General features: G+C 36.7%; 1 protein-coding gene across 3 annotated transcripts in view; it reads left to right on the top strand.

The window, feature by feature from the left end:
- RPS6KA3 (ribosomal protein S6 kinase A3) overlaps window positions 1–12,227 on the top strand; it is an 81,135-nt gene extending 68,908 nt beyond the window's left edge. For all 3 annotated transcript variants that reach the window (XM_075521390.1, XM_075521401.1, XM_075521382.1), the window contains exons 18-22: window positions 2,884–3,045; window positions 3,244–3,320; window positions 4,425–4,542; window positions 6,720–6,860; window positions 8,045–12,227. In XM_075521390.1, coding sequence (XP_075377505.1) covers window positions 2,884–3,045; window positions 3,244–3,320; window positions 4,425–4,542; window positions 6,720–6,860; window positions 8,045–8,167 — 621 coding nt within the window. In that variant the 3' untranslated portion in view covers window positions 8,168–12,227. The remainder of the gene's footprint in view (window positions 1–2,883; window positions 3,046–3,243; window positions 3,321–4,424; window positions 4,543–6,719; window positions 6,861–8,044) is intronic.
- The last annotated feature ends 1,388 nt before the right edge of the window (window positions 12,228–13,615 follow it).

The following is a 13,615-nucleotide window of genomic DNA, read 5'->3' on the forward strand; positions in this document are numbered from 1 at the left end:
ACAAGATGCTAAAACCCAATGTTGTTATCCAAGAAAAGATGCTTCGGAATGGCTAGTACTCAAATTATTTTAAGAAACAAATAACAATTCAGCGCGCACTTTCATTTCTGGAAACTATTATTTCAGAAAACTTATGATCAAAATTATCTGGTGTATCTTATTCCATGATTCAAGGCTTTCTTCAATCACTTGCTCGTGTGTGGGTTTTTATTTGAGCCTGTGTGCACAGGACTAGAATCTTTGGCCAGCAGCATCCATGGGAATTATGAATAAACCTCAATACCTTCTGTATGGAAATATAAATAATGAATAACACAAATCATAACTTGGTTCCTTCTTACCACAGGTGGCCAAAAAAGGCCCAGTGTCCTTGCATCAAGTAAGGGATTTTAGGGGCTTTTGTTTGTCTCTTTACTGTAGATCTTTGTAAATATTGGCATTTTAACTTGCATTAGGTCACATGCTCTTTGGAACTTTTACTTTTGGAAATTTTCAGGTTGTCTTATATTATGTACACTTCCACGTGAAAAGTGGCCATGTATGTAAATAATGAGTACTTCAGTAGTCTAATTTTTGTCTGGAAGAGTCCTCCCTGTCTTCAGTGGATTTTCCTTTTGTAGCTCCTTTGGACATCAGAGGAGCTCATTTGAATATGGTATTAGGTAATATCTGGTTTGACAGATTCTGAATCTGTATGCAGTCTCCACAACCCTTCCCATAAGGAGTTTTCCCATGGACATTCATAGAATACTTCGGAACTGAAAAATTAGCTAAGCAAGGAATGAAATCCTCATCTTCAGGGTAAGCAATACTTCCAACTCTCAGCCAAACTATTCTAAAAGTGTTAGGGACAGCATACAACAATTAAGGGTTGGCACAATAGACTTTATAAAAAGGATAAACAAGAAGTATCGTGTCATCTTGGATGACATGCTTCTGCATGCTGGTAGATGATCGAGAATGCTAATCAAAAACATGATGCTAAGAAATAAAGAGCTGAAACATTCTGCATATTGTTTTGCTCTCTTCTGTTGCTCTAAAATAAAATGTTATTTCTGTGCAAAATATCAATATAATCTAAACAATTTGACATCTTTTTAAAATTCACCTTTGGGAAAACAGCTTAACACAGGAAAGAATTTTATTTATTCTTTGACATAAACATTTTGATTGCTTAGGAATTAGAGTTTGGATTTGAACTAGATTGTTGCATTTACTCTTCCTCCCACTTGAGAATTGCTTCCCCTTCGAAAAAAAGTACAACTCAAGCAGACTGGTTCTAGAAACAGTCTGCCAAATCCACAGCTCTGTGCTGCTTCCGTTGCCCACCTCTTCCTTTCTACCCCTTTTAGGATCTATTTCAAAAAAACCAAACACCACCAACTGGAATAAAACTGTGGGGTTTTTTATTCCGCCTTTTGGAGCAGTAAAGGATGTTTCATTTATTACTTAGAGAGAAAGGTTTCTAATCTATTTAAACACCAAAAAATGAGGGCTATCAGGAGCCGGTTCTCTCATACACTGACATCTCAAGCCAGGATGTTCCCCATAACATCTACTGTGCCAACTCAAATTCTTTAATATCATTTTGTATATTTCAGCTTACAAGGTGCTTATTTCCATAATTTTAAGTATTTGTTTTGTTAAACCTGAGAATTGCAAAGTATTTGCACGCTGAAAAAGCCTCTACTAAATAGACTTACTGTGTTAAATGGCTTTACATTCTGCAGTCTCTTACTTCTCGGTCTTCTGTTACTTACTTTCCTGAACACTGCTAGCTTTCTGGAAGAAGCATAGAGCTTCTGATTCTGCACATCACTTACTTGCAGGAGTTCTGGGGTATCTTCTCATTCTAATGTGATTACCTTCTTGAAATGTTGCACCACGATCTTTTTCAAGAGGAAATGAGTCTTCCGTTCAAATTTAACCATGAAAAGCTGTATTTAATATTAATCAAATCATAGGACAACCAGGAAGATACAGGCCTTCATAGCAGATCTATTTAAATATTTAAAAGAAGACATTTAGATCTACTGGACTGTCTTACAGCAGTATATACCCTTTTCTTTACAGAGAGCAAAGCTTCTAGAGACTTTAGGCTAATTTGTCTTCTGAAGAAAATATAACGGGTCATCTGATTTCAAAGACCATCCTTGCGCATTCCAGGTTTTATTAAGGCTTGTTATAACATAGCTTCAAATAAGATCAGATTCATTCTGCCACAACTTTTGCAGCTTCTACAGTTTTTGTCAAGCATTTTACATCTCGGGCCCCTACAAAACAGCCACTTGGGAATCAGTACAGGCTTTTTTTGACATGCCAGTCCATTAGGAGAATACCTCTTTGATATTTTGTTATTTTTTGGCAGAACTGTATTAAAATTCTTCCTTAATCAGGCCTTAAATGTTTGAGATTAATTCAGATTATCTGAATGAAGAGAATGGAATATAGAGGGTTACTCCAACAGCAACTGGTGTGTGGTTACGTGGCACAGTGGCGCATCAGCAGCTACAGACATCCGTGACTCCAAAAGATATTACTAGCCAAAGGTTCTGATTTAAAGAGCCTTGTAGGTATGCATGTTAAAATAGAAAATACACACATTCACCCATTAGAACAAGATATCTGGAACTGTCTGTACAAATAAATTTGGGGGGAATGGGATGTCTGGGGGAGGCTTTATAGTTAGAGTTTCCAAGTTAGAATTGTAGTACTCTAGACACCACTGAGCATCAGAATACTGCAGCTGATGTGAGAAGCTGGAAATCTGGAAATGGATTGCTGATGGGAGATTTGAAATTAAGTAGCAGAATTGATAATTATAATATAAAGCCTTTCCTATGTTTAGCTTTTTGTATTTAGTGGTTTGTTTTATTTTTTTAGGTTGTTCATAGAGACCTGAAGCCTAGCAATATTCTTTATGTTGATGAATCTGGTAATCCAGAATCGATTCGAATTTGTGATTTTGGCTTTGCAAAACAACTACGAGCAGAAAATGGTCTTCTGATGACTCCATGTTACACAGCAAATTTTGTTGCACCAGAGGTAAATACCAGGATAGCTTATATGCCTCGATTTATTTTTATGGGATTTTTTTGTTAGTTAGATACTTGTTCCATTCTTGTGTAACAAGTTAAATCACTTTGTAAACACTAAAAATTTGAAATTTCACTATTTTTATGGCATAATCAAAGCACTTCTAAGCATTTTTTTCAGGAAAAAAATGTGTTTTGTCTCCCTCAGGTTTTAAAGAGGCAAGGTTATGATGCTGCATGTGACATATGGAGCCTTGGTGTTCTACTTTATACCATGCTTACTGGGTAAGGGTAGTTTTAGTTTGCTTTGCTGTAGAGTGGCAAACCAATATAAACAAAAAGAATAATAAATGTGGTCCCACTGTTGAACATGTTTCTATCAAGGCACTGATTAATCTCAACTTTGGCTTCAGTGGGGGTAGAATATGCTTTGCCATTTAGTAGAATCCAAGTTTGCAGGGACTGATGTGAAAAATTCTTGGTTTCTCATGCCTCATCTATTTTAGGTGTTCAATTTCTGCTTTATGGTGATTTAGGAGTAAGAATTTATTGTTTCATGTAAAAATTAGCTGATTAAGCAGCATATATGTTGAAGGAAATATATGTTGCAAATATAATTGCAATGCATTGAAGCATGATTGTGTGCCAAATTCAACCACTGGATAGTTTGAAGTGATGTAGTTAGGATATAATAAATGCAATAGAAATGCATTTATGTATGCAACAGAAACAAATTGTATAAAAGATGATGGATAATAAATTCAACTATAGTTCCACAAGTTCAAAAGATAGTTGCTATTGCACCTGCCAAATAGATTATATTTTTACACTGGATTATTCCGATTGCCACTTTGGTTAAGAGTTAACATCATCAGAGACATTTTGGCATTTTAAAATAAATAAGTGACAAACATTTGGTTTTAAATATATCTCCTCTGGTTGTGGATATTCTGGTAGCAGCAAGAATGATTATAGTGAAGCAAAGAAAATTGCTGTACCTTCCTTCCTCTAGTATCAGAACAGCATTTATTCTTTTTCAGACTCATCATAAAGTCTTCACATTTAATTTATAACAGCTTGGTTTATTACTTCACTAAGATATGAAAGCTTAAGGAATACTTTCTGTAATTCAGGAACCACCAGTACTTAGACTGCTATAGGAAAAGTCTGGTTTTCAGACCCAATATAGAGGGAATACATAGAGTAAGAACAGATCTGTAGTCAGTGCTCTGCATTTTAATGTGTTAAGAATAATTTCTTTTTACAGCTATTTGACTATCTGTTGCCTATAATTATGTTGAACTCGCTGAATATTATCATCAAATTTATAATAGCTATTGAGGTCCAGGTTATGAAAGTTATTAACATTGAAATTGTTTGGTTAAATAGCTACACTCCTTTTGCAAATGGTCCTGATGACACCCCAGAGGAGATTTTGGCCCGAATAGGTAGTGGAAAGTTCTCTCTCAGCGGTGGTTATTGGAATACTGTTTCAGATACAGCTAAGGCAAGTATATTTGCTTTGCCCTTTGGGGGATGAGAAATGGATTGCAATGTAACATGTTGCTTATAATGTATATATTATATCATATATGACTGGGTAAGTTCCACTCGTTATTATTGTTGTTTTAAAATACTGATCTGATCTTTTATGTGCCTAGAAGTTTGTTTCCTATTTATGATCCTTTCATGTTTCAACAGTCACTTGCATGTAGGAAGAAAAACAGGTGTCCCTTATACTATAGTCATTAACAAGTGTCCTTAGAAATATAGTGTATTTGTGCATGTGTGTGAATACTGATAAATGATCCATGATGAGAAATGCTCTAATAAAACTTCATGTGGAAGCATGACATTCAAAAATCATACAGGTAGTCTAAATCAGGATAATGAAAATATTACAATAATTACCATATGCTCCACTGATTCAGGCTAGAAAAATAAATAGTTTTTCACATTTTCCTGTTTGGGTCAGTTCTTCACAGTTACCCAAGACAGCTTAGCTCATGCTCTTTCATTAGGGTTTGAGCAGTTTATTCTTTTAAGTACTTTAAGAACTTTTGGTCCTTAAGGATGTCATATCTACTTGAAAAACAACACAAAAACCACTGAAGTATTACACTATTTTTACTGTGTTTGTACAAACTAAAAATTTTAGACAACTTAATTTTTTTTAGAAGTAAATTTTTTAGAGCAAATAGACTCTAAACTTAAGCGTGCAATGTCCTTTATGCCCCTTCTGTGTAGCTACGGTAAAGTGCTAAAGTTTTCCCAAAAAATCGTTTACATGTTGTGCTCTTTTTTGCTAATACATTTGTGATGTGCTTTCTAATATACTGTTCTCATAACTCAACCATTTTCCCACAAATCATGTCATTCGATTGACAAATCAGCTTGTTAGAATAACATGTTTACAAAAATCTGGTAACATCAGCTTTTCCTTCCTTCAGTCCCATTCTGTTCAGTTGTACTTGGGAGTCTAGAATGAACCAAAAACCTATCAGCTATGAAAAAAATCTTAGATTCCATTTTAATAATACCTTTATGTTCAATTTCTTAATTTGAATTACAAAACAAAGAATGCTTTATATGAAAACGTCCAGTATTGCTAATGTATCTTAAATTATCTTAAATCCACTTGTAGTCAACTAAATGTGTTTCTCCACAGGTAATTGCTTAATGTAGAAATTTTATTTATGCGTTACCCTTACTGACTGACATCTCAAGTCATCTATAAAATATTATGCTGCTGTATAAATTTGTTTTCAACTTCTTGAGTGTTGTATGCAATTCTCACTACCATAATTTGAAAAAGATAAAATAGAAGTTGAGAAGGTGGTATAAAAGGATGTACCAAAATAAAAGTGAAAATCTGATCCGATGTCCAGACCCACTTCCATGTAAAGAGAATAAATAGAATACAGTGTTTCATCTCAGCAGAGTTGACTGATATGACAGACAAAAGAGATCATTTCACTGATGATACAAAGAAGGAAAGACTAATTCTTTTTTTCTCATATGATGATTTTTATTAGGGAGATCAGGAATCATTCAACTAATATATTCTGCAGAATTTAAAAACCAATCAAAATTAAATATCTGTTCATGTGGTTCATAACTTAATTGTGAAACAACTGTGAAAGGTGTTTGGGAAGGGGGGGAAAAACAGAAGTATAAGCAGCAAAATTAGTTGGGAGGGGATGAGGTAAAAATCACTAAGGGTACGTTTATGGCCAGCAGGAGTATTAAAATTCAACCTTCAACTTGCACAATTGTTGAAAGATTGTTAGACACTGGGGAAACATGCAAAGGGAAGGATCATCTCTATTTTCTCCATTGTTCCTTTTTCAATACTCATTTCCTACATATCTGCTATTTGTCGTTGTTAAAAATAAAATACTGGTATAGTGGGGCCTCTACTCAAGCCCAATGTGCATATTTTTATGTTTGCGTATTTCGCGTCCCTTAATTGGATACTTTCCTGTTGTGTTACGAAACAGCCATTAAGTCACGTAATTAAAAGATACAGTGTTAGCAATTAGCAGTGGGCAGTTTTTCAGCTGTTTCAAACTGATGTCATGAACATATTTTTATACCACTAAAATCTTCAGTTTTGAACTGTAATCTGCTTTAAAGCTGAAGTTTCACTGTTATTTGCATTGACTCTTTGTATATTATTGACAGGACCTTGTTTCAAAAATGCTTCATGTTGACCCACATCAAAGGTTGACTGCAGCCCAAGTTCTTAGTCACCCCTGGATAGTTCACTGTGACCAGTTGCCTCAATACCAGCTGAACAGGCAGGATGCTCCCCATTTAGTGAAGGTAAGTAGGTATTTGTTAAGCTTGCTGTTTAGCCAAAATTAGCGTAGGATTTAAAAAGGATTTTTAAAAAAAAAAAAGTTACTGTGGCATGTGTTTCCTCTAAATACTGTTTAAAAGTTGTTACAACTGGGAGTTGCACTAAGCCATAAAGTGAACTTGTAATATGTAATAGGATTTCATAAGAAGCCAGTCATGGAGAATATATCTAATAAATTTGAAAAAGACTTTCATTTTCTTAGGTTTTAATCTATTGGACTTACTTACACTGGGAGGCTTAACTTCCATAAGAAACCAGCATAGAAGACAACATTCTTCTGATAGTGAAAATGTTGTCAGGTGACTATAGGGGAGCTGAAAAATAGTTTAGCTAATTTTACAGTTTCAGATGAGGTTAATTGCCAGTGACTAAAAGAAAACAGTATACTTCATGATCACAGTATAAGCTAAAAAGAAGTCAAAACGGCAGTGGTAATTAATATGGTATCGTACTGTTCTGCATTCTGTCTGAAACACAATCTGGTTTTGACCCTGATAAACTTTTTCACTTTGAACAAGCAGAGAGAAATCAAAAATAATTAAATTCTATTTCTCTGTATTCCACCCTGCCTTGAATCCTACATCCAAGAATCTCTGTCGTGCAACATAAAAGGGAGCTGAAGAATATAATTAACACTCTCTCTGAGTCAGCTATTAGAAATTTCTAGTATCCAAAAACACAAGTGGAAAGAGGGGGAAGTTCTGATCCCACGGCTCACAACTTTCTCACATCTTTTTTTAAATAAATCTTCATCTGCTGAGTAATGTGGGAGACTTTTAAATATTTTGTTGAAAACTGAAATGGTTATATAAGTGATAAGCAGAGACAACCCACCGATGGGGTTTCATTCCCCAACTATTTCACAAAGCATGGAGAGAGAACTTAATTTAGCGGTCTGGGTTCAGTTTTTTAAGCAAGGTAAAATTGCTTTAGATTGATCTGAAAACTATTTATTACCCTAAAAAATACTCACTCCAAACACTGCTGGTATTTGAGTAATGCAGTGGTATGTTTCTGTTTTGTAGATGAAAGTAGACTGGAAGTCAACACTTGTTCAGAACCTCTGGCACGTAGCACTGTGTGATCTCTAGTGTGTGTGCGTCAGTCACAATGTAATCTTGGGTTTTTTTCCCCCTCTGCCCCACAGGGTGCAATGGCAGCAACTTACTCTGCTTTGAATCGTAATCAGTCACCAGTTTTGGAGCCAGTTGGCCGTTCTACTCTTGCTCAGAGGAGAGGTATAAAAAAAATTACCTCAACAGCCCTGTGAAGTGACCTCAACCAGATATTTGGTACCATGGCATAAGATGATAGCACAAATCATGGCGACAGGTAGCACATATCTGACAGATACCTGCAAGCACACTCTGTCCCAGCTGGTACCTATAATGCTGCTGCTCCTGCTGCTGCTACTGCTTTCATCTATTCTCGCTTTAAACTGTTGATGGCAAGTTACTGATCTTACTGGAGCTTCAAATGGAGTGACAAGTGGAAACACAATGAAAACGATCATGTTCACAATTGAATAAACCAGAAGAATTACGAATGCCACCTCTGTCAAAAATACACTGAATAAAGCACTCTGCACCACATAGCATTATTTTTATAAGGAATATTTTTTGTCCCCTAAGATATTCTTTGTTACAGGTAGAGATGGACAGTTTATGTTAAGCACTTAGCTTAAACAATCTGTTTATATTAGCACTATATACTTTGTGCCATCCAACATTTTGTATGTTTTTGTAAACAGTTCACAAGCAGTACATTTCCGTGCTGTTTTCTTTAATGTATACATGCCTTGTTTTACTTAGATATTATTAATCATTTTGACAATTAAGTCTGATTAAACAGTTCACCTGGATTAATCAGTATTGTTGGACAGCTCTAAAAGAAGCCTGACTGTTAAACAGCTATTGAATGTAATACTATGAATATGTATTTCTCCTTGCCTATGTCTTTTCTACATTTCCATGTTTTTGACGCTGCATGTCATGTTATGAAAATCAGGATACTGTTTATAGTATTCAAAATGTAAACAGTGGATCTCTCACCATACTATATATACAATAGGTAGTATAACCCAGAGAAAAGATAACTTGCTCTGTATCTCACTCTGTCTTTTATTTCCCCTCCCCTCCCTTTTATTCTCTCCCATCTAATCTCTGGACTCAGGAATCATTGCTAAATACTTTCTGATAGAGGAACATTTCTATATTGTTTATTCTTATAATCCATTGTTAATATTTTATCTCTATTCTGTGACTTTTGTTTAAGCTGCAAAGGATTTGTTCAGTGAATGTTGGCATTATAAGAAGAAAGGCAGCATTGAAGATAAAGCAAAACATATTGTCTGCTAATAAGCAGAAGCCTGCAAAAAGTAGGTTTAAACCGCATTCATTGCGGTTGCAAAACTGATGGAGCTAATGTTCTGTCAGTTATTTTCTGATAATTTTAATTGACAGCCAAAGCAAAATGCAAGGAGAGTCATCCAGATCTGTCTGGGGTTAGAAAAGGGTCATTATCATTTACCATGGAAATAGTACTGTCCCAGTCAGGTAAAGCAAAGCTGTTCAGAGTGAGTGTTCTCACTTTTCCCCAGATTGGAAGCAAGTTTGTAATGAGGGTGAAAGACTCATTTTAAATACTAATATAAACTTTAATACCCCTGGCCTCTCAGTGTCTTCAGTAATTAAAGGCACATCTTGATAGCTAGTCTTGAAAGATCAAATTGCCCACATGAGAAGGCGCACTGGAATGTGTTTGAATTCAGTGAGTGTCCCACTCCACCAAAATGGTATGCTACATCAACTCATTCTAGATATGAAAATGGCTATTGGGAATTCAAGCTTTAATAAATATGGATCTGGGTGAACAGCTCTATGTGAACAATACAATTTAAAAACTAAAAGGTGCAATTTCGTGTTTTGCCTAAGAAGGTATTTTCTTGGCTTAGTGGTATTAAATTTCTTTTATGGTGATTAATTTGCTAGTTTTCCTGATATCATCAGAGGTTTGTTGAAAGGGAGAATCATCTTTATGACACCACAGGTTTGCTCTAAATGAATGTGAGAGTGTTCCTTCTGCCACAAGTTTTTCCAAGTTCTTTGGGGAAGCTTCCTTTGTTAGACTTGCAAAGGATTCCGCTTTTGTTGCCCTTAAAAATCTGTTAAATATTTAATCCATCATATAATTGTTAGGGAATTGGTTTTATGAACGAGGATTCTTAAATTACCATAGATCTCAGAAATTTGAACACACAGCTCTTCCAAGCAATTCGCATTTTTCCCTTACTTAGTGCTCTAGCACTGAAGTTCCCTTTAGCTGTACAGATGCATCTACCCTTCCTTCAAGAAACATCTTTAACTAGAGGCAGAAAAGGCCATTTTAATTTTTCCTTGACAGTGTCTGCAGTTCCAGAGGAAGTTAGTAAAACCTTACCTTCCAGAAAATATATTTTCAGCTCTGTGAGTGATCGCAAGTCAGGCTCATCAAAACCTAGAAACCATACCTTCTGGAGTGGCTTTTAAATGTGTTAATCTGAAGATTGTCGTATCTAGTCAACAAGCAGGATTTAAAACTGATACTGTTGAAATACAGGGATGACAGTACTTGCTAGTGTGTCAATAATAGCATTTCAGTTCAGGAAGGAATTTCTCGTGTGTTCTCGGTGTGTATATATAGGTACCTGGCAAAGAACAGACCAAAAGGAGGAACTGTTAAGCTGCTTCACTATTGGCAGTATCTATGTTAAAATAATGTAAAAGTACTTTCAGTAATTTTATTTTAGCCACATTTTGTGGCCCTCGAGCTCACTGGTCATTAGCCAAATAGTAAGCAAAGTTAACTCCTACATTTTATGTATCTACATTCTCAAGTAAGCTGTTAATTTACTCTAGACTTTACAGATGTTGCTACTATGTCATGTATATAGCGGCATAGGATGAACATTTAAAATGCTAATAAAACAGGGCAGTTTAGCACACGCTAACTCGAATGTGTTGAAGTCTAAATCCACTATATTTTTAAGTTACTTTCTAAACCAGGGTATAAAGGGCCCATCTATGCAGGAGGTATATTTACAGGCTAGACTTACATGGTTTTATGTAGTTACCTCCTGTTTTGGATCCGTGTTCACAACTTTCACATTTATTTGTATGGTTTTTGTAGCTGCAGTTGTTAGAAGCTATAAAGAAAACCACATAATGCTTCTTTGAATCCCAGCACCTTTCTATTAGAATGTGAATATATATGACACACTGTGTAAATTCATTGCTGGACTGCTTCTTGGCCTGCAAAGCATAGCAAGTGACTATAGGATACAGAGTCATAGAGGATAAAAAAGGAGAACTGCAGATACAGGTGAATTTTCTATATGTAGGCCCTGGTTTGTTTTGGGTTTTTTTTTTTTTTTAGTGTGAAATTACCACTTACTGTGCTTGAGCACATGAGAGAACAGAGGGAAGAGTGTAGTTGAATACTCATTACATGTCATCTATACCCAGTAAGGGCAAAGTTCTTTATTCATAATCACTATAACATCGAGTGAAACTTATAAGGAGTTTTTTCAAGAGAATATTTAAAACTTTTTTCTAAAGAGACAAGGGCATAAGAAAATAGATTTACATGTCTGGGATTTTTTTGTGTGTGTTTTGCTTTTGTAAATGTGGTGTACCAACTAAAGCTGTGCGTTTCTATTATTGGAAGGAAAGGATTCAAAGTATGCTGGTCCTTTGTAAGCAGCAATGGTTAATAGATGAATTTTCACGTATGAAAATGATGTAAATGATTAGCTTTATCTTGATACTCTTGACCTAATCAAAGGGAAGGTGTACTTATGAGGGATGTAATTATTTTGCAACCTAGTTGGGGGGGGGGGGGGGGGGGAGGGAGTCTACTTAAAACGTTTTTAAAAAATGACAAAATCACAGATAAAATATTTTTCTACAATTCTATACAATCATACTTTATACTAGTTTTCTCAGCATGGCATGTAAGTGAGTCTAAGGTACTGTTCCAGGAAATCAGTGGTATTGTACCTTGTTCTAGACCATTACAATAGCATCTGTTAGATGCTCGGCACTGCTGTCATAGAACTGAAATGCTAGTAAAAAAAAAAAAAATTGTACTGAATACTTTAAATGATTGTTTTATTCAGAGTCTGATCTAGGAAATGTTCCAATCATGCTATTAATGTGTAATTAGAACTGTTCCAGATGTAACTATGAACAGTTCTGGAAAGACATCATTGCTTGTACTCCTGTCTAATGGCAGGTTTTGTAGTCTTCAAAAGAAATTTCTACTATGAATAAACTTTCAAACATCTTAAAGTGCTTTTTTGGTTAATCATTTATTCTGCCCAGTTATAAAAGTTGTTGTTTGTTCATCACTAACACTGAACTACATTTGCAGCATACCAACTGTGCATTTCCAACCAGAAAGAGTTTTTAATAAGCAGGTGTTTGTCAGCTAAAATGTTGCTATATTACAGCGTATTTAGTCAGATCAGTATTAGTAAGGTAAATAGGAAGCCAAAGGAAAAATACTTGTATTCAGTAGATGCTAGAGACCCAATATATGACACAGTAAGACCAAAGTGCAAGAATGTTGTATTTTAATACCCTGTAAAGTACACTTGAAGGGAGGCTGCTAAATAAACTTGCAATGCCTGCATTGCTCTGGACATTGAAAATAGAGGCATATTTGATCATTAATGAACCTTTAAACATTTGAAAAATGAGAATATATGCATAAGTACTCCATAAAAAACATGCCCCGCGCGTTTCAGCAGCTCCCACAACTTGGAAGCTTACAAGGGTCATTCTTTTTTGCCTTGCAACCTGGAAAAGATGGGAGACTTTTGAAAGTTTGCATAGTCTACATAGAATTACAGTAATTGCGATAGAGAATGTATGAGGAATGTAACCAGAGGTCTTGCTAAGTGTACCAAACGGAAGCTGCAAGCGGACATGAAAAGCTGCAAGAGGTTTGGTAACAGGCAGAACAAAGCACAACAGCACGCAAGGGCAAGGAGAGCTGGCAGCGAAGGTGTGAATCTCCGAAGTGGGATTCACACCTTGGATCCAAGGTGTGTATTGGTGCAGCCCTGTGCCCGCACAAGGCTTTATCCTGCCTGTCTAAAAACATTTTTAAATTAATTTTCGAGTAAACTGGGTAATCTGTAAGCCTTGACAGTCTCTGGAAAGGAAGCAAGGGTGGTCGATATAACATGGGATCCTGACGATCCTATCTTGCCTTACTTCAGGCTTCCCCCACGTTCATACCCTGCCATTGGTAACGCTTATCTCGTCGGTTTGTAACGTTTTTCCTCCCCGGGAGCGGTGAGGTTTCCACCAGGCTCGGTGGGCGAGCGCTGCCCACTCCTCCGGGCGGAGGTGCGAGACCTCCTCCTTTTCCTCAGCGTCCACCACAAAAAGACCTCCCAATCCCCATGAGCCGCCGTTCCCGAAGCCGAGGCCGGGCCCCACGCCCGGCGCGGGAACGGGGAGCGGGGGGAGAGCGGCGGCTGCGGGCGGGGAGCGGGCCCGGGGCAGCGGGGCGCCCGCCGACAACATTCTTTGGGGTCAGCGTGGTAAAAAAAAAAAAAAACGGAACTCAGCGGCGACCTTTCAGCGCCCCTGAACGAGCAGTAGGTTCGGGCCCGCTCGGGCGAGACCAAAGCGCCCCGCGGCCGCGCTGCCCGGCCCCGACCGAGCCTGCC

This window comes from Mycteria americana, chromosome 1 (assembly GCF_035582795.1).
Source record: "Mycteria americana isolate JAX WOST 10 ecotype Jacksonville Zoo and Gardens chromosome 1, USCA_MyAme_1.0, whole genome shotgun sequence".
Classification (NCBI taxonomy): domain Eukaryota; kingdom Metazoa; phylum Chordata; class Aves; order Ciconiiformes; family Ciconiidae; genus Mycteria; species Mycteria americana.